At 38.6% G+C, this 26,089-nt stretch overlaps 1 protein-coding gene across 2 annotated transcripts in view; it reads right to left on the bottom strand.

The window, feature by feature from the left end:
• Positions 1-1,051: 1,051 nt before the first annotated feature.
• gsr (glutathione reductase) overlaps positions 1,052-26,089 on the bottom strand; it is a 36,508-nt gene continuing 11,470 nt past the window's right edge. For both annotated transcript variants that reach the window (XM_062039987.1, XM_062039988.1), the window contains 8 exons: positions 11,152-11,299; positions 10,986-11,040; positions 10,808-10,907; positions 10,490-10,741; positions 5,703-5,814; positions 1,783-1,914; positions 1,580-1,713; positions 1,052-1,494 (listed from right to left, as the gene is read on the bottom strand). In XM_062039987.1, coding sequence (XP_061895971.1) covers positions 1,345-1,494; positions 1,580-1,713; positions 1,783-1,914; positions 5,703-5,814; positions 10,490-10,741; positions 10,808-10,907; positions 10,986-11,040; positions 11,152-11,299 — 1,083 coding nt within the window. In that variant the 3' untranslated portion in view covers positions 1,052-1,344. The remainder of the gene's footprint in view (positions 1,495-1,579; positions 1,714-1,782; positions 1,915-5,702; positions 5,815-10,489; positions 10,742-10,807; positions 10,908-10,985; positions 11,041-11,151; positions 11,300-26,089) is intronic.

Below are 26,089 nucleotides of genomic sequence, written 5' to 3'. Positions count from 1 at the left end.
ACTTACTATAAGATACAAGGGGAAACCCCACCTATCGCGATATTTAGTAGAGTACACTCAGTAATGAAATCAAAGGTAAAATTGGTAACAGTGCAATGTATGATTTTATATATTCGTTATTTTAAAAGTTTTTATTTATCATATATTCTGTATTTGTTTACTTACTATAAGATACAAGCTTGTTTCTTATACTGTGTTATTGAATCGCGCATTTGTACCCAGTCTCGGGAAAATCCCACTTATCGCGATATTTGGTAGAGTACGCTCAGTAATGAAATCAAAGGTAAAATTGGTGACAGTGCAATGTATAATTTTTTATATTCGTTATTTAAACGTTTTTATTCATCAAATATTCTGTATTTGTTTACTTACTATAAGATACAAGCTTGTTTCTTATACTGTTTTATTGAATCATGCGTTTGTACCAAGTCTCGGGAAATCCCACGTATCGCGATATTTGGTAGAGAACGCTCAGTAATTAAATTAAAGGTAAAAGTTAATAGTGCAATATATAATTTTATATATTCGTTATTTTAAACGTTTTTATTTATTATATTTTTTTACTTATTATAAGATACACACTTTTTTCTTATACTGTTTTATTCAATCATGCATCACTACACATTCTAAGATTTTTCCTACAATAAAATGTCAAAGAAAATCCCAATTTGGGACCTCCTGTTATCTGACTGTGTATTATATTTATTCAACTGTGCAGTACTTTAACCATTCAAACCAAGTAAATGCATTTTTATACATATACAAAATAGAATAAATGAATCAATTTGTGTTGGCCATGCGATGAGGCGGCGACTTGTCCAGGGTGTACCTCACCTTCAGCCTGATTGTAGCTGAGATAGGCTCCAGCACCCCCCGCGACCCCGAAAGGGATAAGCTGTACAAAATGGATGGATGGAATTTATTTATAATCCATCAATATAATCTGTATTTGTTTGCTTCTGTGAGTATTCACTCCTGTTGCCATTAGTGAATACGCTATCATCACACATTTATCAACAGGCTATAAAAGACATGATCCTAACAACACACATGAAAACAGAATGCATGTTTATTTCTCAGTGCAGCGGGTGCTCTAACAAATGACAACGTAATACAAAATGATTGAGTTCTTTGGACTTGCCATTGAGATCCATCACTTCCATTCCACACTTATTATTAAAATAGAATAATAATTGCTTAGTCATCAGTGCAATTCAGACATGTTCCATTTGGGTCAGATAAATCAGAAAATTGAACCGCTGTGGCTTAAAGGAATTGAAAAAAAAATGAAATTGTGGTTTTTTGGAGCACATTTTCATACTTTGGCGATGGTGTTGTGTCCTCTTAACGCATGGTAACAAGCTCCTCGGAGGAGGTGGGGTGGATAGCCACCGTCTTGTCAAAGTCCGCTTTGGTAGCACCGAGTTTGACGGCCACAGCGAAGCCCTGCAGCATCTCATCGCAGCCTAGACCCTGCATGTGCAGACCCACCACCTGTGGAGATAACACATCTCCAATCAGTTCATCCAGAAACATGTGGAGTAGTAAAAAAAAAAAAGCGGCTCATGCAGAAAGATACCTTTTCGTCCTTCCCGGCACACACCAGCTTCATGACGCACGGACTCTTTCGGCTGGTGATGGCGTGATAGAGCGGCGTGAAGGAGGTCGTGTAGACCTTCACGTTCTCCTTTCCTCTGGCTACGATGGCCTCCTCTGGGGGGGAAAACAAAACCAGGGAGTAAATGTGTGTGTTAGACATGGAAGGGTCTTGTGCGGACTCACCTTCTGTGAGGCCCACAGTGCCGATGGGCGGGTGGCTGAACACCACTGTGGGAATGTTGGAGTAGTCCAACTTGGAGTCTTTCTTGCCCTCAAAGAGTCTGTGTGCAAGCTTCCTGCCTGCAGCGATGGCAACTGACAGGATACAACATAGTCATGCCAAAAATATTAGGACACCCTTCTACTCATGATCAGCTGCACACAGAAGGGCGAACATGTCACAATGCACCATTGCTATTATTGTTTTGACTCTTTGTACAAACTTCGATTTAAGAACCACAGACTGAATAAAAAATATGCTTTACATGCTACAACAGCATGTGGTGTGAAACATTCAGGCAGTATCCACAGCGTTGTCAACACTGCCTCATCTCCCTCCATTCCGCTGCAAACAGAAGATTAACCTGCAAGGTTAAGTGGATTAGATTTGTTTATTCCCAATCATTGTAGCAACCCGGTTGTTGAAGTTAATGAAATGTGTGATTTTAAACTAAGTCAGGGGTGTCAAACTTTATGGTGTTTTTGAAACACCATGACTTTGTCTCAGTGTTTTTACAAAGCCATTCAACTTCAAGCACTTCCTGTTTTGAATTCTCATGTTGGCAGTTCATTAAAAACGTTTGGAAAAGCAACCATTTTGTGAAATCCGCAACTGCCACAACACATTCATTTATCATCCTTCAATTACTACAATTAAAATATAAACACAATTCAATCAAAATGACACCGTAGGCGAAATCCAGGTAACGTAACTACAAACTTTACCAATGTGAACATGGTAGATTCAAGCAAAAAATAAAATAGAACAAACAACAAATGTAGAAACACATTTTTACAAGGGAGTTTAGGGTGCGCATCGTGAGCGTTGCATGGCACTCTTAACTACAAAGATGATGATCAAGTTGACTTAAGTCTTTGCATCTTACCGTTTCGTTATTTTATCTGTTGAGTGGATTGACTATTCTCCCCTCTCCCCTCTCCCCTCAGGCAGGAGACTACGGTCCATCCAGACCCACACCTCCCGCCACCTGAACAGTTTTTTCCCCTCGGCCATCAGACACATGAACAATAACAAGATCTGATAGCTCAGTTACAGCTCATGTTATTCTATTCTGTGTTATATGTGTTTTATGTTGCACGATTGCGCCAAGTAAAATTCCTAGTTTGTGAACCCGTTCTCAAACAATGGCAATAAAAACTCTTCTGATTCTGATTCTAAAGAAGGTATTGTGTGTCGATACTGCCACTATCGGCTGACAGCCACAACAGCAGCAGCTGATTGGAGTAGCGGCAGCCAATCCAGAAGGCGCTTAAAGTCAGCTGACACGTCATCTTTAAACAGTGTGATGTGGGGTAACATTTGAATTGCTAAAGTGACATCCAGTGGACACATTTAGAACAGCAGTTTAATTCATTTTTATACTAAGCAGAATCGTCTTGCGGGTCGGATTAAAACGGTTTGCAGGCCTGATACGGCCCGCACGTTTGACACCCCTGCTGTAAGTGCACCACAGAGCTACTGACAGTGTGTGTGCGTGTCGGCAGGGCAGCTGGAAATGAGGACAGTTCAGTTCTTTGATGTTTTGACTATTATTAAACAGAAAGTTGATCCATCACCTCCTTGTAAAATTATACAGTACTGTATAGTGTTATATTGTGTTCAAAGTGTACAAACCTTTACTAAAATATGGACTTTTGTTGAGGTTGGAACTCATTATTCATGTTTATATTGTTGCTTATGGAGAAATTTGCTTCATACACGCCACACAGACACGTGCCCCATGCCCACATCCCACGTCCTTGACGCTTTGCCTAACGTGGTCAGACGGAAAACATAAAAAATAAACATTACAAAAAGTGGAATGAGGTGAAATCTAACTAGAAAAAGATGCAATGTTGACACAAAGCTGCCATGCAGCCTGTTTTTTTTCTTTTGTCTATCTTTATTTTTCTTTTTTGCCATTGCTTAAAAAAAAAAAAAAAAAATGTTATAATGAATTATTGACCTATTCAAGGCTCCAATTATTTCAAATATTTTACTTTAAAATGTTTTATGTGGAAAATATTGCATATATTGTGTGGTTGCCATACAAAAACATCAACGTTTTCTTTGACAAAAGAGCATAAAACAACAAAATAATAGTTCAAACGTAAAATTGACAGATATATCTGAAGTTGATCTCGTAACTTAAGTGTTGAAAAAAACTAATACAAATTTATCACTTTGAGTGGGGCACCTTTTGTATCCTAAATATATTTAATGGGATTTTATTTATCTTTTTACTGTGATTACTCAAAAATAACAATGAATTAATATCAATAGTGTCTTGCATTATTGATGTTTTTAAGGCTCTAATTACTTCACATCAAACATTGCTTTCTGAATGTTTTGGGCAGTGGGGGAAATACTGCATATTTCAGTTTTATTATAAAAAACAAAGTTGTCTTGACAGAAAAGGCATAAAACCTTTTTGGTTTTTTAAATTTTATATCAACCTGAAGTTGATATACTGTAGAGATTTACTGTAAGCGTTAAATAAAAAAAATAAAAAAATAATTTGACTTGTTTTTAACATTTTAATAACTTAGACCAGGGGTGTCCAAACTTTTTCCACTGAGGGCCGCACATGGAAAAATTAAAGCATGTGGGGGCCATTTTGATATTTTTCATTTTGAAACCATAACAAAATATATGCATTTTTTATTTATTTTACCTTTAGGGGTCCATAAAGGGTCAATAAAGGGTCTCAGTCATTAAAATGTTAAAAATAAGTCAGATTATTATTTTTTTTAAATTATTTAACGCTTACAGTAAATCTCTATATCAACTTAAGGTTGATATAAAGTAATACAAATTAAAAAAAATGTTTTATGGCTTTTCTGTCAAAAACAACTTGGTTTTTTTATAGTAAAACTGAAATATGCAGTATTTAGTAATTAGAGCCCTAAAAGATCAATAATGCAGGACACCATTGATTTTAATTCTTTCATATTTTTGAGTAATCACAGTGAAAAGATAAATCAGATATATCTGTCGATTTTATGCTGGAACTATTATTTCGTTTGTTTTATGCGCTTTTGTCAAAGAAAACTTTGATGTTTTTATATGGCTACTACACAATATATGCAATATTTACCACATAAAACATTTTAAAATGAAATATTTGAAGTAATTGGAGCCCTGAAAATAATTCATTATAACATGGATTTTTTGTCATTATTTTTTTTTTTTGAGCAATGGCAAAAAAAGAAAAATGAAGAAAGACAAAAGAAAAAAAAACCAGCCTGCATGGCAGCTTTTGTGTCAACATTGCAACTTTTTCTCGTTAGATTTCACCTCATTCCACTTTTTTTAGTGTTCTTTTTTTTTTTTTACAATAGTATTTCCAGAACGTGTGGCGGGCCGGTAAACAATTAGCTGCGGGCCGCAAATGGCCCCGGGGCCGCACTTTGGATACCCCTGACTTAGACCCTTTATGGTCCTCAGGAGCCCTAAAGGTAAAAAAAACAACAAAATCCATATATTTTGTTATGGTTTGAAAATGAAAACTATCAAAATGGCCCCCGTAGGCTTTAATTTTTCCATATGCGGCCCTCAGTAGAAAACATTTTGGACACCCCTGCTCTAAACCTTTCAAAATACACCTAAATCTGCACTGATACAGGTAAATAAACAGTAGCCTAATGGGGCTTAGACCATCACCTGAAACCCAGAAGTGCCTCTAGGTCATGTGATTGCAACCCAGCAATAGTGGCTGGCAGCTTCAGGCCAGACCCCGCCTCATCACCCCTTGTTGCAAGTCTTGAGTTGTATGTCGTAATATGTTAATGTGCTTTGTGAGAGTAATTTCCCCGGTCTTAAAGTATTACTGCATGTATTACTTCTCGTCTTCAGCAACGACACCCTTGAAGAAACGTCTTACCAGGAGTGAGTAGAGCTCTGCCACAAACATCTCCCACGGCGTAGATTCCTGCTCGACTGGTGCTCTGGTACTCGTCCACTACAATGTGGCCTCTGTCATCCGTGTCCACGCCCTGACCCACGCACATAAACACAAGTGTATCAATAACTGATCAAATAGTGCTCACTTCCAGCAAAATATTTATTATACTGAGAGCTATTATCCTGGTTAACTTAGTCGCTACATGACTAGGATTTCATGTCATATAACAAGAGCAATGTACATATAACGTCGGTACTTCCTGGTATTGCACAATCACACACCTGATGCCCTTTTAATCCCTTATTACACAGGTTATACACGCTGAACTAGCACGAGCATTTCCCATTCACTCCTGTGTGTAAACATACACACCCAGGAAAAAATACCTGGCAACTGCAAAGAAAATATCAACAGTTTTTACAAGTATGGTGTATACATCAGATAAAGTCATATCAACCCCCTCATACCAAGCCAGTATGCCCCTATAGGACCATGAGTATAGAGAGTGACATCATACTAAGTGCTACAACCATGTTGGAACCAAACACTGTAAATACTGGTAGCTCAGTAAGCCTCTAAAATGCCAAGTCTGCAAGTGTTTAGCTTTTTCTTTGGCTTTCTTCATGTGTTTTTATTGTACCAATATTGCAACAAAACCAGGGCACCAGTGATTGCGAAAAGGCGAAAGTGTAATGACGACCATAGAACCAGACAAGGAACTGATTGTGCAGGCCCTGCTGTCCTGGCTGCTCAGTACAATGTCACTCATGTTGCTTTTTCTTTGGACTTCTTTCTTTACTTGCATTTGGGGCACCAAACACAAATACAAATCTATTTATTTTAACTTAAAAACCTTTCAAAATCGCATTGAAGACCTTTTATGAGATTTTAAGAGAATTTTAGACAATTAAATTCAAATTGTTGGATTTAAGACTTTTTAAGTCGATAAGACCCTGTGGATACCCTGGAATAGAAGATGATTAAAATAAATCGAAGACAACAAGGAAATGTTAAATCTAATCTCGATATGACTTATCAAGCGCCTCTCTAAAATGTGTTACCCCGTCCTAATTAATCAGTACAATTTAGGATGAGAACACTCTTTTTCGTTTTTACTTAAATGTACTATTAAAAAGGGGTTATATTGTGATTTTTCTACATTAAAAACACTTCCTTGTGGTCGACAGACCATGTAATGCTGGTTCTTTGGTCAAGATTATGTTTTACAGATAATCTTCAAGCAGAATGCACCGTTTTGTGGGCGCCCTTTGACTGAGTCTTCTCCTAGTCAGCCATGTTGTAGTTTTTAGCAATTCCATATCAACTACTACTGACAGATATAAGTTAGAACTGTACGTTACTTTTGTATAAAAAATGGCAACAGCGGAGGACGCATGTCCATGTACGAGCCAGTCTGCCCCGCAACAAGAGGATAGCGAAAAAGAAGGAACTTATTGACTGCAACTGAGTAAAAATGGTGGACTCACGGTAAACCACTACCATATATGGATATATCCGCTGAGGTAAAAATGGCAAAATGCGTAACAGTCGTCTCAAATTCCAAAAGGCTCGTTTGTATTACTATCTGCACCATGCCTCCATGGTTTGAACTCACATTTTCAAGAATTATGGGGATCCCAAATACACAAAAACATGTAGCAACAGGTAAGACACGTTGCTTTTACATAATATGAGCCTTTTAACTTCTTCTTACACTTGTATGACAGCGAGTAACATTAAAAATAATACTTAAAACACTACCTGGACAATTAATGTTTCATAATGGCAACAGTTTGACCGTTTAACAGACAGACGTTATTAACAACAGGAAGAACTTGTCCTATATTTCAACCTAACTATTTTTTACCTCCAATGTTGTTTAAATATATCTAAAAAACAAGCCATTCTAGTCGACACAATGAAGCAGCTGGAATTAAAATGATCAATGCAGAAACGTCATTGATCATCGCAGTGGCTGGCCGTGCGTTTCCCACCTAGGCCTTCGGTGATGTCCGACTTCAATGATTACCTCTCAAAATACCATAATTGATGTCACCACATCAACATACTAGACAAGAACACATTTACGCCCTACTGCGCATTGAACCACATCAACAGTGTACACAACGGGTTATTTTCTGGCGCATTCAAAAATCAATTAAAACACATCAGCAATGAAAACATATCCTATGTACTGTCAAAATTAAAAATAACAAAAAACATATTAAAAGTGAAAAAAATAAAATATTTGAACTCACAATTTGTAGCACCAATTCAACGTCGTAATAAGCTGGTACCCTTCGTAGTCGGCGTATTCAAGTGGAAATGGCAAGCATTTCATCGCCAGAACAGCTGAGCTAGCTTCCGGGGTTGGCTAACATGGTCTCTAAATATCCGTCTTGAAAATGGCCTTGCAAATATTTATCTGCCACCTAATCAAGGTCTTGTTCTCCTTCTCTGCTATCCCGGTCTGGCTACGGCGCAACACTTCCTGCTTCCTGCTAAATTGAAACTTGTGAATGGATACTCACTTTGGAATGACAAGTGAGAATCCAATCAGAGTCTCGTTAACATCAGGCTACTTAGATAGGCAACAACTTGTGATCTGATTGGCTATCGCAACTGTCTATCACCTCTATGTCACCGTTCACTTACAGTGCTCGGACGCCCGCATTGTTGATTCTGAAGGCCTCGGGCAGATTTTGTACAGCATGGCAACATAAGCCAGCTGTATTCTGATTGGATACAAACTAAAACTAAAAACAACAGCACTGGAACGAGCATAATATGACATGAAGAGAATATGAATACTTTTAGACCAGTGGTTCTTAACCTGGGTTCGATCGAACCCTAGGGGTTTGGTGAGTCGGCCTCAGGGGTTCGGCGGAGGTCAAGACACACCCGACTCATCGTGTAAATAAAAACTTCTCCCTATCAGCGTATTACGGATACGCAACAGCAGAAGTCACACTGATTTGCAGGTGTGTAATTTGTTGTGAGTTCATGCACTGTGTTGGTTTTGTTCTTTGAACACGGTTCATTTTGTGCACCAGTAAAAAAAACCATATAACTTTGTATTGAATTTGAAAAAAATAAAACATTTTATTTTTCACTAAAGAAGGGTTCGGTGAATGCGCATATGAAACCGGTGGGGTTCGATACCTCCAACAAGGTTAAGAACCACTGTTTTAGATACTTAGGGAAAATAAATTAAAAGGATGAATACCGTATTTTTCGGAGTATAAGTTGCACAGGAGTATAAGTCGCACTGGAGTAATATTGTACTTGGTAATTGTTATATATTCAGTGTTTCCCATAAACTGCCAAGATACCTGTGGCGGTGGGGGCGTGGCTATGGGCGGGGCCATGGGCGTGGTCACCATGACATAATTGAGAAATTTGCATAATTTACTACAATATGATTTTTTTTAAAAAGGCTCAAAAAATTTATACGTACTAATTAATAATAACAGTTTTGTTTTAAACGTCCATCCATCCATCCATTTTACAATATAATTACAACACTTTATGTACATATTTATATACAGATTTGAACAATAAGTTATTCACTGAAATATATTTATTAATTGTGGTTCTTACAAAAAATATATCTTATAAAATATAAAAGCTAAAATGTCTCTTAAAGCTCTGCCCCTTTAATTAGTGCATACTAAATAATTTAACTTTAGCCTACTACTACAACCATATTATTTACCAGCAACATAAAGTGAAACAGAGGCAGAGGTGTCCTGCCACAGTCAGTAACAAATAAACAGAAAACAGTAGTGGTCAAATACAAATAAGGCAACAAGAGAAGTATCCTACACTTCTCTTTTGTAAAGTAAATCTCAACAGCCTACATGGGCATCTACATCAACTATATGATTTGCCTGAGAAGCTGGACAGGACAAAAAATAAAAATAAAAATAAAAAAATGTTTTAATTTTTTTATTATTATTATTTTTTTATTTGTGGCGGACGTAATTCTTTCGTGGCGGGCCGCCACAAATAAATGAATGTGTGGGAAACACTGATATTGTATATATGATACAAACATATAATATATCGGTATATATCCTATACTGCACATATATTATGTAAATATTACGTATATATGTTATATTTTATATTGCTTTTACCGTATTTTTCGGAGTATAAGTCGCTCCGAAGTATAAGTCGCACCGGCCGAAAATGCATAATAAAGAAGGAAAAAAACATATATAAGTCGCACTGGAGTATAAGTCGCATTTTTTGGGGAAATTTATTTGATAAAAGCCAACACCAAGAATAGACATTTGAAAGGCAATTTAAAATAAATAAAGAATAGTGAACAACAGGCTGAATAAGTGTACGTTATATGAGGCATAAATAACCAACTGAGAACGTGCCTGGTATGTTAACCTAACATATTATGGTAAGAGTCATTCAAATAACTATAACATATAGAACATGCTATACGTTTACCAAACAATCTGTCACTCCTAATCGCTAAATCCCATGAAATCTTATACGTCTAGTCTCTTACGTGAATGAGCTAAATAATATTATTTGATATTTTACGGTAATGTGTTAATAATTTCACACATAAGTCGCTCCTGTGTATAAGTCGCACCCCCGGCCAAAGTATGAAAAAAACTGCGACCTATAGTCCGAAAAATACGGTAGATAGAATTATGATCATGATTTCTGGTTATGTTAGGCCAGCAGAGAAGGCCTTGCTGGCCCTGACGGCACACCACTGATCAGGGCGGAGGGGTGGGACATACCATCTCGCCGATGTTCAGCCCAGACGTGTTGGGCTTCCTGCCGATGGCCCACAGGAGACAGTCCACCTCCTGAATTGTACTGATCGTCTCCTCGCCGTTACTCTCCGGGTCTTTGGTGGCGAGCGTCACCTCCAGCCCTGCGTCGGTTTTCCGCACCGACTTCACCTGAGTGTTTTTCCACAAGTCCACGGCCGAGTTCTGCAGCTCCTTGGTGCAGTTTGTGCTGATGAAGCTGTCGAAGTTCCTCAAAACCTACGGCGACAGCGTTTGTCCATACCAACCGGTCACACCATTAGGTACACCGTCCGAAGATCTTACTTCACTCTGTCGTATGATGATGGAGGTTTTGGAGCCAAGTGTGGCGAGGATGCCCGCCATCTCCACGGCAATGTACCCAGCACCCACGACAACGCTACGTCTGTTGGCAGAAAAATGAACCGCTCAATGCCGGGTGACATTTGAAATCATCACGGGAGAGATTCTATTGGACGCTTACTTTGGAAGGCTGTCAAGTTCAAAGAAGCCATCACTGGTAATGCCCAGACTCGCTCCTAGATTGAATTGTTTACGGTAATTATATTATTACTTAATTATAGTATTTATGCTAAATAAAAAGGAGGAGAATACTACATGCTCTTCACACTGATCTCCAAAGTCCACACCTGGAACCTCAGCATCGCTCATCACAGAAGGCTGCCCCCCGGTGGCGATGAGGATGTGCGGCGCCGTGTACTTCCTGCCGCTGACCTCCACCGTCGGCTGGGGATCGCTAGTGAACCTGGCGTGACCTTCGATGGTTTGGATTTTTGCCTGTCGGGTAAAGCGGATGTTACAAATTAGGCTTTAGTTGAGTTTTAAGTCATTTAAACCTTTGTTGTGCTCGAAAGCCATCAGGTGTGCAGATTAATTTATTTTGGAATGTTAAGTGAATATGCGATGTACACACACCCTGTGACTGTATGCATGTTTGAAATAAAATCATACCAATACAGTGGGACCTCGATACAGGGTTCGTAAATACAAAAGTTTGTATAGTGAAGAACATTTTTCCAAGAAACTAAGTAAATATGAATAAAAGTCCCTTTTTTAGTGAAGGTTTGTACACTTGAACGCAATATAAAATGCTCTATACTACAGTATATCAAACATAACAAGGGCGTGATGAATCAAACGTCTCTTTATTAACAAGCCAAAACATCGACAAGCCAAACTGTCCTGTATGCGCTTTTCTGCCAACACGCGCACACACACTAGTCCCTTTGGGCCCTCACAAACGACCAGAAATCACAAAAATATTTAACCATATTGCTACAATAATAAACATTTTAAAAAGTGAAACACACTTACAGTACATTACCATCGGCAAAGGTCCTCTTGTGAGCTATTCCTCACAAGAGGAGAGAAAGGAGCAGACGGAAGGGGAAAAGAAAGGACCAAGTGTGCGCGCTTGGAAGAGGCCCCACTGAACGAGAGATGTCTTCTCCTTAGCTGTGGCATTGTATTCCAGAAAACTTGCAAGTGGCACGAAACCGGCTTCCTCAATCTCATAAATGACATGTTCGTACACAGAGGCATATTTGGCGTGATCTAAAGGTTTTAGTGTACCAATATTTATTACAATTCATGTATTTTTGTTCATTTACCTTTGCCAGTAGCGCATAGTGACATACAGAACATTGACAAGTTCCTCCAGGAGTGCAATCTATTTGTAGCCTCGGCTTGGTGATGACCAAAAACACGAAAAGCTAAATAATAAATACGTTTCCGAATACAATTGAACGTCTTTCTGTGTTTGCAGTAGTGTTGTCCAGATACCAATATTTTAGTACCGGTACCAAAATGTACACTACCGTTCAAAAGTTTGGGGTCACCCAAACAATTTTGTGGAATAGCCTTCATTTCTAAGAACAAGAATAGACTGTCGAGTTTCAGATGAAAGTTCTCTTTTTCTGGCCATTTTGAGCGTTTAATTGACCCCACAAATGTGATGTTCCAGAAACTCAATCTGCTCAAAGGAAGGTCAGTTTTGTAGCTTCTGTAACGAGCTAAACTGTTTTCAGATGTGTGAACATGATTGCACAAGGGTTTTCTAATCATCAATTAGCCTTCTGAGCCAATGAGCAAACACATTGTATCATTAGAACACTGGAGTGATAGTTGTTGGAAATGGGCCTCTATACACCTATGTAGATATTGCACCAAAACCAGACATTTGCAGCTAGAATAGTCATTTACCACATGAGCAATGTATAGAGTGTATTTCTTTAAAGTTAAGACTAGTTTAAAGTTATCGTCATTGAAAAGTACAGTGCTTTTCCTTCAAAAATAAGGACATTTCAATGTGACTCCAAACTTTTGAACGGTAGTGTATCTCGATACTTTTCTAAATAAAAGAGGACCACAAAAAATTGCATTATTGGCTTTATTTTAATAAAAAATCTTAGGGGACATTAAACATGTTTCTTATTGCAATTTTGTCCTTAAATAAAATAGTGAACTTTTAGTCTTTTAGTTGCAAATAAACAAACAAAGGCTCCTAATATTATGTCATTTATCATTCTATTATTTTGTCAAAATGATTAAGAACCAGTGGTAGAAAATGAATTATTAATCTACTTGTTCATTTACTGTTAATATCTACTTATTGTCTCTTCTGTTAAAATGTAATAATCACTTATTCTTCTGTTGTTTGATACTTTACATTAGTTTTGGATGACACCACAAATTTGGGTATCAATCCGATACCAAGTAGTTTCAGGACCGGTACCTTTTAGAGGCAGTATCGCGGTACTATACTAATACCGGTATACCGTGCAACCCTAATTTGCAGTTAGTGACAGGACCAGAAAAAGTTCTACATATGTCATGAGGCAAGCCTGATGGGTCTGAATTCTCGCTAAATATCGCAACAAAGTCAGCAACACTGACCCCTCCTGCCATGTGTTGGTATTCTCTGGCAGACCAGGGGCATATGAGAAGCCTTATGTAACAGGGTAATGATTCCATCTACTGTACGGAGTTGGGACAACAAGATATATATTCATACAGTCCCATTATAATGTTAATTAGAGAGGGTGAACAGGCGAAGTGTTACATCTATTTGTGGCGGTGAAGGATTTGAATATTTTTAATGCCAACTACATATATTGCTAGCATACGATATTGAGCTGACCATCATATTTCTGCATGCTACCTATCATATAGTTCGGAGGTTTTTTCACTGAGTGCCACATCGCAGTTATGTTTGGACCCAGAGGGTTATTTCTATTTTTTCATTATCTCAATTGCATTTCTTTTTTTTTTTCATTATCTCAATTGCAATTAGTCAGACCAGGAGCTCCCATCAAGATCTTTGATTAGTGTTTTGTAACATGTATTTTAATACAGCAGAGTGCTCCTGTCACAGAAATAATCTTTGACCTGCATTTTTCCACAGTACAGTGCTCCCGTCAAACAAGATCTTTGATTAGTGTTTTGTAACATGTATTTAAAAACAGCAGAGTGCTCCTGTCACAGAAAGAATCTTTGACCTGCATTTAAAAAAAATGTATATTATGTTTATAAATTCAGTAAATATGTTCCTGGACACATGAGGACTTTGAATATGACCAATGTATGATCCTGTAACTACTTGGTATCAGATCGATACCTAAATGTGTGGTATCATCCAAAACTAATGTAAAGTATCAAAGAAGACAAGAATAAGTGATTATTAAATTTTAACAAAAGTGTAGATAGAAAATGTTGAAACATAAAATAAGCAGATTTTAACAGCAAATGAACAAGTAGATTAATAATCAATTTTTACAGTTTGTCCCTCTTAATGTGTACAAAATAATAGGTAGATAAAGGACACAATATGTTACCGCATACGTCAGCAGACTAATTAGTAGTCTTTGTTTACTTACTACTAAAAGACAAGTTGTCTAGTATGTTCACTTTGTGATTCGTAACATGTATTTAAAACAACGGAGTGCTCCTGTCACAGAAAGGATCTTTGACCTGCATTTTTCCACAGTACAGTGCTCCCGTCAAACAAGATCTTTGATTAGTGTTTTGTAACACCTCCACTCCACTGTGTTATCCTGAATCAGATGCACCTGTGTGAGGTCGTTAGCTGCATAAAGACACCTGTCCACCCCATACAATCAGTAAGACCCAAACATTCAGCATGGCTAAGAGCAAAGAGCTGTCCAAAGACACCAGAGACAAAATTGTACAACTCCACAAGGATGGAAAGGGCTACGGAGAAATTGCCAAGCAGCTTGGTGAAAAAAGGTCCACTGTTGGAGCAATCATTAGAAAATGGAAGAAGCTAAACATGACGGTCAATCTCAATGGGAGTGGAGCCCCATGCAAGATATCACCTGGTGGGGTCTCAATGATGCTAAGAAAGGTGAGGAATCAGCCCAGGACTACACGGCAGGACTTGGTCAATGACCTGAAAAGAGCTGGGACCACTGTTTCCATGGTCACTGTTGGTAATAACGTCATGGTTTGAAATCATGCATGGCACGGAAGGTTCCCCTGCTTAAACCAGAACATGTTAAGGCCCGTCTTAAGTTTGCCAATGACCATTTGGATGATTTAGAGGAGTCATGGGAGAAAGTTTTGTGGACAGTGTTTTATCACATCTCCATCATAGTTTACAGACTCAGGTTCACCATTAAATCTGGTCTTAAGAAAACCCAAGGTAGCTCAGTGGGTAACATCAATACTGTTAACCAAGGGGTACTCAAATATATATGTCAGTAAACTATGATATACAACTGTAAGTGGGACTTGAACCCAGTACCCCTTGGTTAACAGTATTGATGTTGACCCAAGGTAGCTCAGTGGGTTTCTTAAGACCAGATGTAATGGTGAACCTGTGTCTGTAAACTATGATGGAGATGTGATAAAACACTGTCCACAAAACTTTCTCCCATGACTCCTCTGGATCATCCAAATGGTCATTGGCAAACTTAAGACGGGCCTTAACATGTGCTGGTTTAAGCAGGGGAACCTTCCGTGCCATGCATGATTTCAAACCATGACGTTATTACCAACAGTGACCATGGAAACAGTGGTCCCAGCTCTTTTCAGGTCATTGACCAAGTCCTGCCGTGTAGTCCTGGGCTGATTCCTCACCTTTCTTAGCATCATTGAGACCCCACCAGGTGATATCTTGCATGGGGCTCCACTCCGATTGAGATTGACCGTCATGTTTAGCTTCTTCCATTTTCTAATAATTGCTCCAACAGTGGACCTTTTTTCACCAAGCTGCTTGGCAATTTCTCCGTAGCCCTTTCCATCCTTGTGGAGTTGGACAATTTTGTCTCTGGTGTCTTTGGACAGCTCTTTGCTCTTAGCCATGCTGAATGTTTGGGTCTTACTGATTGTATGGGGTGGACAGGTGTCTTTATGCAGCTAACGACCTCACACAGGTGCATCTGATTCAGGATAATACAGTGGAGTGGAGGTGTTACAAAACACTAATCAAATATCTTGTTTGACGGGAGCACTGTACTGTGGAAAAATGCAGGTCAAAGATCCTTTCTGTGACAGGAGCACTCTGTTGTTTTAAATACATGTTACAAAACACAAATCAAAGATCATTGATCTGACTGGGATTGAACCCAGAACCCTTTGATTGGGAGCTAGCTGTTTAACCACTCAGCTATCTTAGACTTTTTGTTACGAGATTTCCGGGCCCCAATGACATATATAATTGAGAACTGTCTCAGTAAACTTTCTTTTAAAAGATTAATTGCTCTGAGTGGATATTTAGTAGTTGTAGAGTGACCTGACTGGGATTGAACACAGAAACCGTTGATTGGGAGCTACCCGTTTAACCATTCAGCTATCCTTAGTATTTTTGTTCCCAGATTTCGGGCCCCAATGACATATATGATTGAGAACTGTCTCAGTAAACTTTCATTTAAAAGATTAATTGCTCTGAGTGTATATTTAGTAGTTGTAGAGTGACCTGACTGGGATTGAACCCAGAACGCTTTGATTGGAAGCTAGCTGTTTAACCATTCAGCTATACTTGGTCATATTGATCCCAGATTTCGGGCCCCAATGACATATATAATTGAGAACTGTCTCAGTAAACTTTCATTTAAAAGATTAATTGCTCTGAGTGGATATTTAGTAGTTGTAGAGTGACCTGACTGGGATTGAACCCAGAACCCTTTGATTGGAAGCGGCCTATTTAACCATTCAGCTATCCTTGGTCATATTGATCCTGGATTTCGGGCCCCAATGACATATTTAATTGAGACGCTGTCTCAGAAAACTATCATATAAAAGATTAATTACTCTGACTCAATATTTACTAGTTTTAGAGTGACCTGACTGGGATTGAACCCAGAACCCTTTGATTGGGAGCTAGCTGTTTAACCCTTCAGCTATCCTTGGTCTTCTAGAACAAGGTTTTCGGGCCCCAATGAAACATTTAATTGAGAACCTGTCTCAGTAAACTATGATATAAAACTGTAAGTGGGACTTGAACCCAGTACCTCTTAGTTAACAGTATCGGTGTTACCCACTGAGCTACCTTGGGTCTTCTTAAGACCAGATTTAATGGTGAGCCTGTGTCTGTAAACTATGATGGAGATGTGCTAAAACACTAACTCTTCCTAGTCGAGTTTGTAAGTTACCTATCAGTCCTACTGGGATTCGAACCCAGTAGCAATTGTTGAAAAATGAAGTCAATGCTAAAGATAATGATAAATAGTCAATGATGACACCTTGTGTGAGTGTAACTCCTGAGGTGGGTGGGAATAATAATAATAATAATAATAATAATAATACCTGGGATTTGTATAGCGCTTTTCTAAGTACCCAAAGTCGCTTTACATGTTAAAAACCCATCATTCATTCACACCTGGTGGTGGTAAGCTACTTTCGTAGCCACAGCTGCCCTGGGGTAGACTGACGGAAGCGAATAGGAGTAAAAAGTTAATAATAAAGAGCCTTGACCAATGAGCTCTCCTGGGTACCATTAATATAAGATAGGTTAATTGTAATTGGATTTTGAAAAAAGAAAATTAAACCATTTATGTTAACAGCTACAATGTATGTCACCTGGAGGCCTCCAGCCTCAGAAGTTGCAAATTGATCCAACCGGGATTTGAACCACCCTCAATTCCTAGTCAACAGTCTTAACCACTGGACTATCTTGGGTCTTGTGAAGGCAATATTTTGTTCCTGGCTCAGCAAAGTATGATGCATGCTAACATTAGCTTGATAGCATGCTAACTTTTTTTAGCTAGTTTTGCAACGGTTTACCTCAGAGTCATAAAACTTGGTATGTGACACTTGTCAACTGTTGGCTTGCTAGCATGCTAACATTGGATTGTTAACTTTTTTAGCTGTTTTTAAACTTTTTTCTTTACTTCCGCAGCCATACACCTTAGAGCGGGGGTCAGCAACCCGCGGCTCTCGAGCCGCATTCTGCTCTTTAGTGCCGCCCTAGTGGCTACCAGGAGCATTTTTTTAAAAAGGATTGAAAATGGAAAAAGATGGAGAGAAATATTTATTTTGTTTTAGTAGTTTGTTTTTTTGAGGACAAACATGACACAAACCTTCCCAATTGTTAGAAAACCCACTGTTTAATATGTTTATGTGTATGCTTCACCGATGACACTATTTGGTGGACATCGTTTTGTCCTACTAATTTTGGCGGTTCTTGAACTCACCATAGTGTGGACTGTGACGCAACAGTTTGTTTACATGTAAAATCTTCCACTTCTCATTTTGTCCACCAAACTTTTTATAGGTGCGCTTTGCTGGTTATTGATTTGTTGGAGTGCTAATCAGACATATTTGGTCAGTGCATGACTGCAAGCTAATCAATGCTAACATGCTATTTAGGCTAGCTGTATGTACATATTGCATCATTATGACTCATTTGTAGGTATATTTGAGCTAATTTCATATCCTTTGCTGTTATCCTCTTTGTATATAATTTACTTTTGCATGTCTCATGACACATTATCTGTATGTAATATTGGCTGCATTTCAGATAGTTGTATGTGCTCCCTTGTTGTTCCAGACCACAGCAAACATTACCTAGCTTGCCAAAGATTGTAACAAATCTATTAAAAGAAGACAGCCTGTCATTTCCTTTAACTTGGACACACACACACCTATACCTAATATCCAGGAGTTATCTCACCTTTTGAGTAACCTCTGATTTACTAATGGTTTCCGATGTTGTAAAAATGTGTTGAAAAAATATTACGTTTCAACATTTCTGTCAACAAAGATTTGCTTCAGCCTGCGACAAACTTTCTGCGGGAATTTTCTAGTTTTATTTAGCCCTGTTTGACGTTATTCTATATACGTACATACGTGTGTGTGTATATATATATATATATATATATACATATATATATACATATACATACATATATACATATATATATACATATATATATACATATACATATATATATACATATACATATATATATATACATACAGTATATATACATATATATATACATGTACATACGTGTGTACTTATATATATATATATATATATACGTACATACATACATACATACTTGTATGTATGTATGTACGTACGTATATATGTATATATATATATATATGTACACACGTTTTGATTGATTGATTGAGACTTTTATTAGTAGGTTGCACAGTGAAGTACATATTCCGTACAATTGACCACTAAATGGTAACACCCGAATAAGTTTTTCAACTTGTTTAAGTCGGGGTCCACTTAAATTGATTCATGATACAGATATATACTATCATATATACTATCATCATAATACAGTCATCACACAAGATAATCACATTGAATTATTTACATTATTTACAATCAGGAGTGTGGAGGGGGGGTGGGGTGGGGGGGTGGGGGGGGGGGATATGGACATCAAGTAGTGGACATAGAGAGAGAGAGAGAGAGAGAGAGAGAGAGAGAGAGAGAGAGAGAGAGAGATCAGAAGGCATAAGAAAAAGAATCTGCATTTGATTGTTTACATTTGATTATTAGCAATCCGGGGAGGGTGTTAGTTTAGGGTTGTAGCTGCCTGGAGGTGAACTTTTATAGCGGTTTTGAAGGAGGATAGAGATGCCCTTTCTTTTATACCTGTTGGGAGCGCATTCCACATTGATGTGGCATAGAAAGAGAATGAGTTAAGACCTTTGTTAGTTCGGAATCTGGGTTTAACGTGGTTAGTGGAGCACCCCCTGGTGTTGTGGTTATGGCGGTCATTTACGTTAAGGAAGTAGTTTGACATGTACTTCGGTATCAGGGAGGTGTAGCGGATTTTATAGACTAGGCTCAGTGCAAGTTGTTTAACTCTGTCCTCCACCTTGAGCCAGCCCACTTTAGAGAAGTGGGTAGGAGTGAGGTGGGATCTGGGGTGGAGGTCTAGAAGTAACCTGACTAGCTTGTTCTGAGATGTTTGGAGTTTAGATTTGAGGGTTTTGGAGGTGCTAGGGTACCAGGAGGTGCATGCGTAATCGAAAAAGGGTTGAACGAGAGTTCCCGCCAGAATCCTCAAGGTGCTTTTGTTGACCAGAGAGGAAATTCTGTAGAGAAATCTCGTTCGTTGGTTAACCTTTTTGATTACCTTGGTTGCCATTTTATCACAGGAAAGGTTAGCCTCTAGAATGGAACCTAGGTAGGTGACCTCATCTTTCCTGGTGATGACACTGTCACCTACTTTTATGGTGAAGTGATTGACTCTCTTAAGTTTGATGTGGGACCCAAACAGGATGGATTCTGTTTTACCCAAGTGGATGGATAGCTTGTTGTCAGCGAGCCAGGTGCAAGTTCTATGTACATGTATATATATATGTATATATACTGTATATATATATATATATGTATATATATATATATATATATATATATGTATATATATATATATATATATATATATATATATATATATATATATATATATATATATATATATATATATATATATATATATATATATATTTATACATATATATATATATACATATGTACGTATGTGTGTACATATATATACTGTATATATATACACATATAGGAGACAGGAGCACTCTGCTGTTTTTAAATACATGTTACAAAACACAAATCAAAGATCTTGTTTGACGGGAGCACTGTACTGTGGAAAAATGCAGGTCAAAGATTCTTTCTGTGACAGGAGCACTCTGCTGTTTTTAAATACATGTTACAAAACACAAATCAAAGATCTTGTTTGACGGGAGAACTGTACTGTGGAAAAATGCAGGTCAAAGATCCTTTCTGTGACAGGAGCACTCCGTTGTTTTAAATACATGTTACAAAACACAAAGTGAACATACTAGACAACTTGTCTTTTAGTAGTAAGTAAACAAACAAAGACTCCTAATTAGTCTGCGGACGTATGCAGTAACATATTGTGTCATTTATCTAGCTATTATTTTGTACACATTAAGAGGGACAAACTGTAAAAATTGATTATTAATCTACTTGTTCATTTGCTGTTAAAATCTGCTTAATTTCTGTTTCAACATTTTCTATCAACACTTTTGTTAAAATGTAATAATCACTTATTCTTGTCTTCTTTGATACTTTACATTAGTTTTGGATGATACCACACATTTAGGTATCGATCTGATACCAAGTAGTTACAGGATCATACATTGGTCATATTCAAAGTCCTCATGTGTCCAGGGACATATTTACTGACTTTATAAACATAATATACATTTCAAAAAAAGGAAAAAAGATTTTGTGACAATAAAAAATATCGATGTAATCATAGTAGTATCGACTAGATACGTTCTTCAATCAATCAATCAATCAATGTTTATTTATATAGCCCTAAATCACAAGTGTCTCAAAGGGCTCTTGTAATTGGTATCATTACAGTGGATGTCAGGTGTAGATCCACCCTTGGCATTTGTTTACATTGTGACGGCGGTGAGATATTGTATCCTCCTACGGTGTGCAGTGAAGCATGTTTGACTATTCCTCGTCCTCCAGTGATAATGCTACTTGTAAGAAACTTACTTTATTTGTCGCCATGGAGGCCAGATTTAGTGATTTAGAAGTAGCTAAAACACTGTGGATGGATGTTAGCTGCGAGCTAGCTAGCCATGTCTTAAAGCAGCTCTTCCTGAGGGTGTTTCAGTGTTATAACTTCACCTTTATCTTTACTTTTTACACCAAAATGCATCCATTTTCCCTTTTCTGTCTACACACTGTGTCTGCTTGTAAGTACTCTGTGTGTGTGTGCTGCCCAACAGCAGTAAAACCAGCAATGTCATGATTGACTATTTGCTTGATCAGTAACTTAACAAAGCTCCAAAGTTTTGGTTCACCTCCATCTTGGTTCACTAAGACGGGTCCTCGATTATATTTGTCATTAGGGCCTGGAATCTAGCTCTGCAAGACCTGGGATAGCTGAGTGGGTAACACTGTTGGCCACCAAGCAAGGGGTATTGGGTTCAAATCCCAGTAGGGAGTTAGTGTTTTGTTTCACTATCATTGTGATTTAGTGAGACAGGTTCTCAATTAAATATGTCATTGGGGCCCGAAATCTAGCTTCAAGAAGACCAAGAATACCTTAGTGGTCAAAGCAGCTAGCGCCCAATCAAATGGGACTGGGTTCAAATCCCAGTCAAATCGTTTGGTAACTAGGAAAGATCCATTCAGAGAGATTACTCTTTTATATTATAGTTTACTGAGACAGGTTCTAAATCACATATGTCATTGGGGACGGAAATCTCCATCCAAGAATACTAAGGACAGCTGAATGGTTAAAGCAGCTAGCTCCCAATCAAAGGGGACTAGGTTCAAATCCCAGTCAGGTCACAGTGGATATTTAGTAGTTGTAGAGTGGATTGTATCAATTGCATTTTTTTTTTAGCCCTAGTGGCTACCTGGAGCATTTTTTTTTTAAAAAGGATTGAAAATGGAAAAAGATGGAGAGAAATATTTATTTTGTTTTAGTAGGTTTTTTTGTTTGAGGACAAACATGACACAAACCTTCCCAATTGTTAGAAAACCCACTGTTTAATGTTTATGTGTATGCTTCACTGATGACACTATTTGGTGGACATTGTTTTGTCCTACTAATTTTGGCGGTTCTTGAACTCACCATAGTGTGGACTGTGATGCAACAGTTTGTTTACATGTAAAATCTTTCACTTTTCATTTTGTCCACCAAACTTTTTATACTGTGCGTGAATGCACAAAGGTGTGCGAATGCACAAAGGTGCGCTTTGCTGGTTATTGACTTGTTGGAGTGCTATCCATCCATATTTGGTCAGTGCATGACTGCAAGCTAATCAATGCTAACATGCTATTTAGGCTAGCTGTATGTACATATTGCATCATTATGCCTCATTTGTAGGTATATTTGAGCTCATTTAATATCCTTTTTCTAGTTTTATTTAGCCCTGTTTGACGTTATTCTATATACGTACATACGTGTGTGTGTGTGTATATATATATATATATATATATAAAAAATTGGTTGTCCCAATACCAATATTTTTGGACCAGTTCCGGTACCAAAATGTATTTTGATACTTTTCTAAAAAAAGGGTAACACAAAAAAATGGCATTATTAGCTTTATTTGAACAAAACATCTTAGTGTACATGAAACATATGTGTATTATTGTAATTTAGTCCTTAAATAAAATAGTAAACATACTAGACAACTTGTCTTTTAGTAGTAAGTAAACAAACATCCATCCATCCATTTTCTAACGCTTATTCCCTTTTGGGGTCGCGGGGGGCGCTGGAGCCTATCTCAGCTACAATCGGGCGGAAGGCAGGGTACACCCTGGACAAGTCGCCACCTCATCGCAGGGCAAGTAAACAAACAAAGACTCCTAATTAGTCTGCTGACGTATGCAGTAACATATTGTGTCATTTATCTACCTATTATTTTGTACACATCATGAGGGACAAACTGTAAAAATGTATTATTAAATCTACTTGTTCATTTGCTGTTAAAATCTGTTTATTTTCTGTTTCAACATTTTCTATCTATACTCCCAGGCCTTCTCCAGGATTCCCGCAAGAGTAAAGAGCTCGTCAGTTGTTCCACAACCAGGACGGAATCCACATTGCTCCTCTTGAATCTGAGGTTCGACTATCGGCCGGACACTCCTTTCCAGTACCTTGGCGTGAACTTTCCCAGGGAGGCTGAGTAGTGTGATACCCCTGTAATTAGCACACACACTCTGGCCCCCCTTTTTAAATAGGGGAACCACCACCCCAGTCTGCCACTCCCTCGGCACCGTCCCAGACTTCCACACAATGTTGAAAAGGCGTATCAACCAAGACAGCCCCTCAACACCCAGAGCCTTCAGCATTTCTGGACGGATCTCGTCAACCCCCGGAGCTTTGCCACGGTGGAGTTCTCTAACTGCGTTAGTGACTTCACTCCGAGAGATTGACGTCGATCCTCCATCATCCTCAGGCTCCGCTCCTGTCATGGAGGGTGTGTCTGATGTAGTTGGGTTCAGGAGTTCCTCAAAGTGCTCTTTCCAACGCCCTACGACTTCCTCACTTGAAGTCAGCAAAGTCCCATCCTTGCCGTACACAGCTTGTGTTGATTGTTCCCCCTCCTGAGGTGCCGTATGGTCTTCCAGAACAGCTTTGGTTCCGCCCGATAGTCCTTCTCCATGGATTCCCCGAACTGCTCCCACACCCTCTGCTTAGCCTCGTCCACAGCCACGGCCGCTGCCCTTCGGGCTTGTCGGTACCTTGCAACTGCCTCTGGAGTCCCCTGGGATAACATACCCGGTAGGACTCCTTCTTCAGCGGGACGGCTTCCCTGACCACCGCTGTCCCCCAGGGTGTTCGAGCGTTACTGCCCCTTGAGGCACCTAAGACCTTCTGGCCACATCTCGCAGCTGCAGCTTTAGCAATAGAGGCTTTGAACATTGCCCATTCCTGTTCAATGTCCCCAACCTCCACAGGGATGGCAGAGAAGTCCCGCCGGAGGTGGGAGTTGAAGTCTTTCCGGACAGAGGACTCCTCCAAACCTTCCCAGTTCACCCGCACTACACGCTTGGGTTTGCCAGGTCTGTCCAGAGGTTTCCCCCGCCATCTGACCCAACTCACCACCAGATGGTGATCAGTTGACAGTTCAGCCCCTCTCTTCACCCGGGTGTCCAAAACATACGGCCTCAGATCAGCTGATACGATTACAAAATCGATCATTGATCTTTGGCCTAAGGTGCTCTGGTACCAGGTACACCTATGAGCATCCTTATGTTTAAACATGGTGTTTGTTATCGCAAGTCCGTGACTAGCACAGATGTCCAATAACAATCCACCACTCAGGTTCAGATCAGGGAGACCGTTCCTCCCAATCACTCCAGTCCAAGTATCACTGTCATTGCCCACGTGCGCGTTGAAGTCCCCCAGCAAGACTATGGAATCCCCTGCCGGCGCCCCATACAGGACCCCATGCAAGGTATCCAAGAAGGCCGAATACTCTGAACTCTTGTTTGGTGCGTACGCACAAACAACAGTCAGTTTTCCCCCCTCCAACCCTAAGGCGAAGGGAGGCATTTTAAAAACTAAAATGTAAAAAAAATATGGTAAGTTGCAATCATTTCCCCTCTAAATGTAGTGTATATTACTGTAAATGGAAAAACATTACTGCTGTTTTTATGGTAAAAAAAAAGGCAGCTCAGTTGCCAGAATTTTACTGTAAAATGTACATTTGTTTTTTTTTACTGTAAATAAAAAAACCTGCAATTTTACAGTAAAATTTTGGCACTTGAGCTGCCAGTTTGGTTTTTTTAACCGTAAATCAACAACTGTGTATTTTTCGGTGTATTACTGTAAATGCCAAAACGATGCCACAGTTTATTACAGTATAAAAAGTACTGTTTTTTAATTAGAGAAAAATGCTGTAAAAACCGTAAGTTTCACAATTTTACCATGCAATCTATTGCTACTTTTACATTGCACAATTTGATGGATAACTTGCTTTGAAATCATTGTTATTAGTATTTATTTATATTTAAAAAATGGTTTGAATGTTTGATCATATATTTTTGCATAACTAGACAGTATTTAAGTTAACATCATTTGCGATTACATAGATACATATATTTTTTTCTCCCAATATAGAAAGAAAGAATACATTTAGTAATAAAAGTTACAGTACCTTATTGATACATACGGTATTATTTCCAGGCTTTCGAGGGTCAAATAAAATGAAGTGGCGGGCCACATTTGGCCCTCGGACCTTGAGTTTGATACCTGTGATATAGTTATTATGGTATGTCATTATGTGTTACTGTAAATTGTCAAAGTACCACACATATGAAGGGACGCACACTAGAGCCCTGGCATGAGGGTGTCAGCAATACTCATCAAGATAAGCCAGTGGAGGAACTGTTACCGTGGAAACCAGAGTCAAATGGTTTCCTTTGGGAAATGGGAGATGGACATTCCAACACCTTCCCTGATTGTGGCCATGGGGAATTGTATTTCTTTGCTCCAAACAATCTCATTGTAAAATAATTCTAAAGTGGTGAATCTTTACACGAACACGCGTATGAGAAAAAGTTCCGTCCAAATTGGTTTTTAGACATTATTTCATGTAATATAAACACTGCAGAATTTAATA

The sequence above is a fragment of the Entelurus aequoreus genome, linkage group LG28 (assembly GCF_033978785.1).
Source record: "Entelurus aequoreus isolate RoL-2023_Sb linkage group LG28, RoL_Eaeq_v1.1, whole genome shotgun sequence".
Taxonomy (NCBI): domain Eukaryota; kingdom Metazoa; phylum Chordata; class Actinopteri; order Syngnathiformes; family Syngnathidae; genus Entelurus; species Entelurus aequoreus.
Note: the sequence above shows the minus strand (reverse complement) of the source record. Positions and strands in the feature narration are given on the sequence as shown.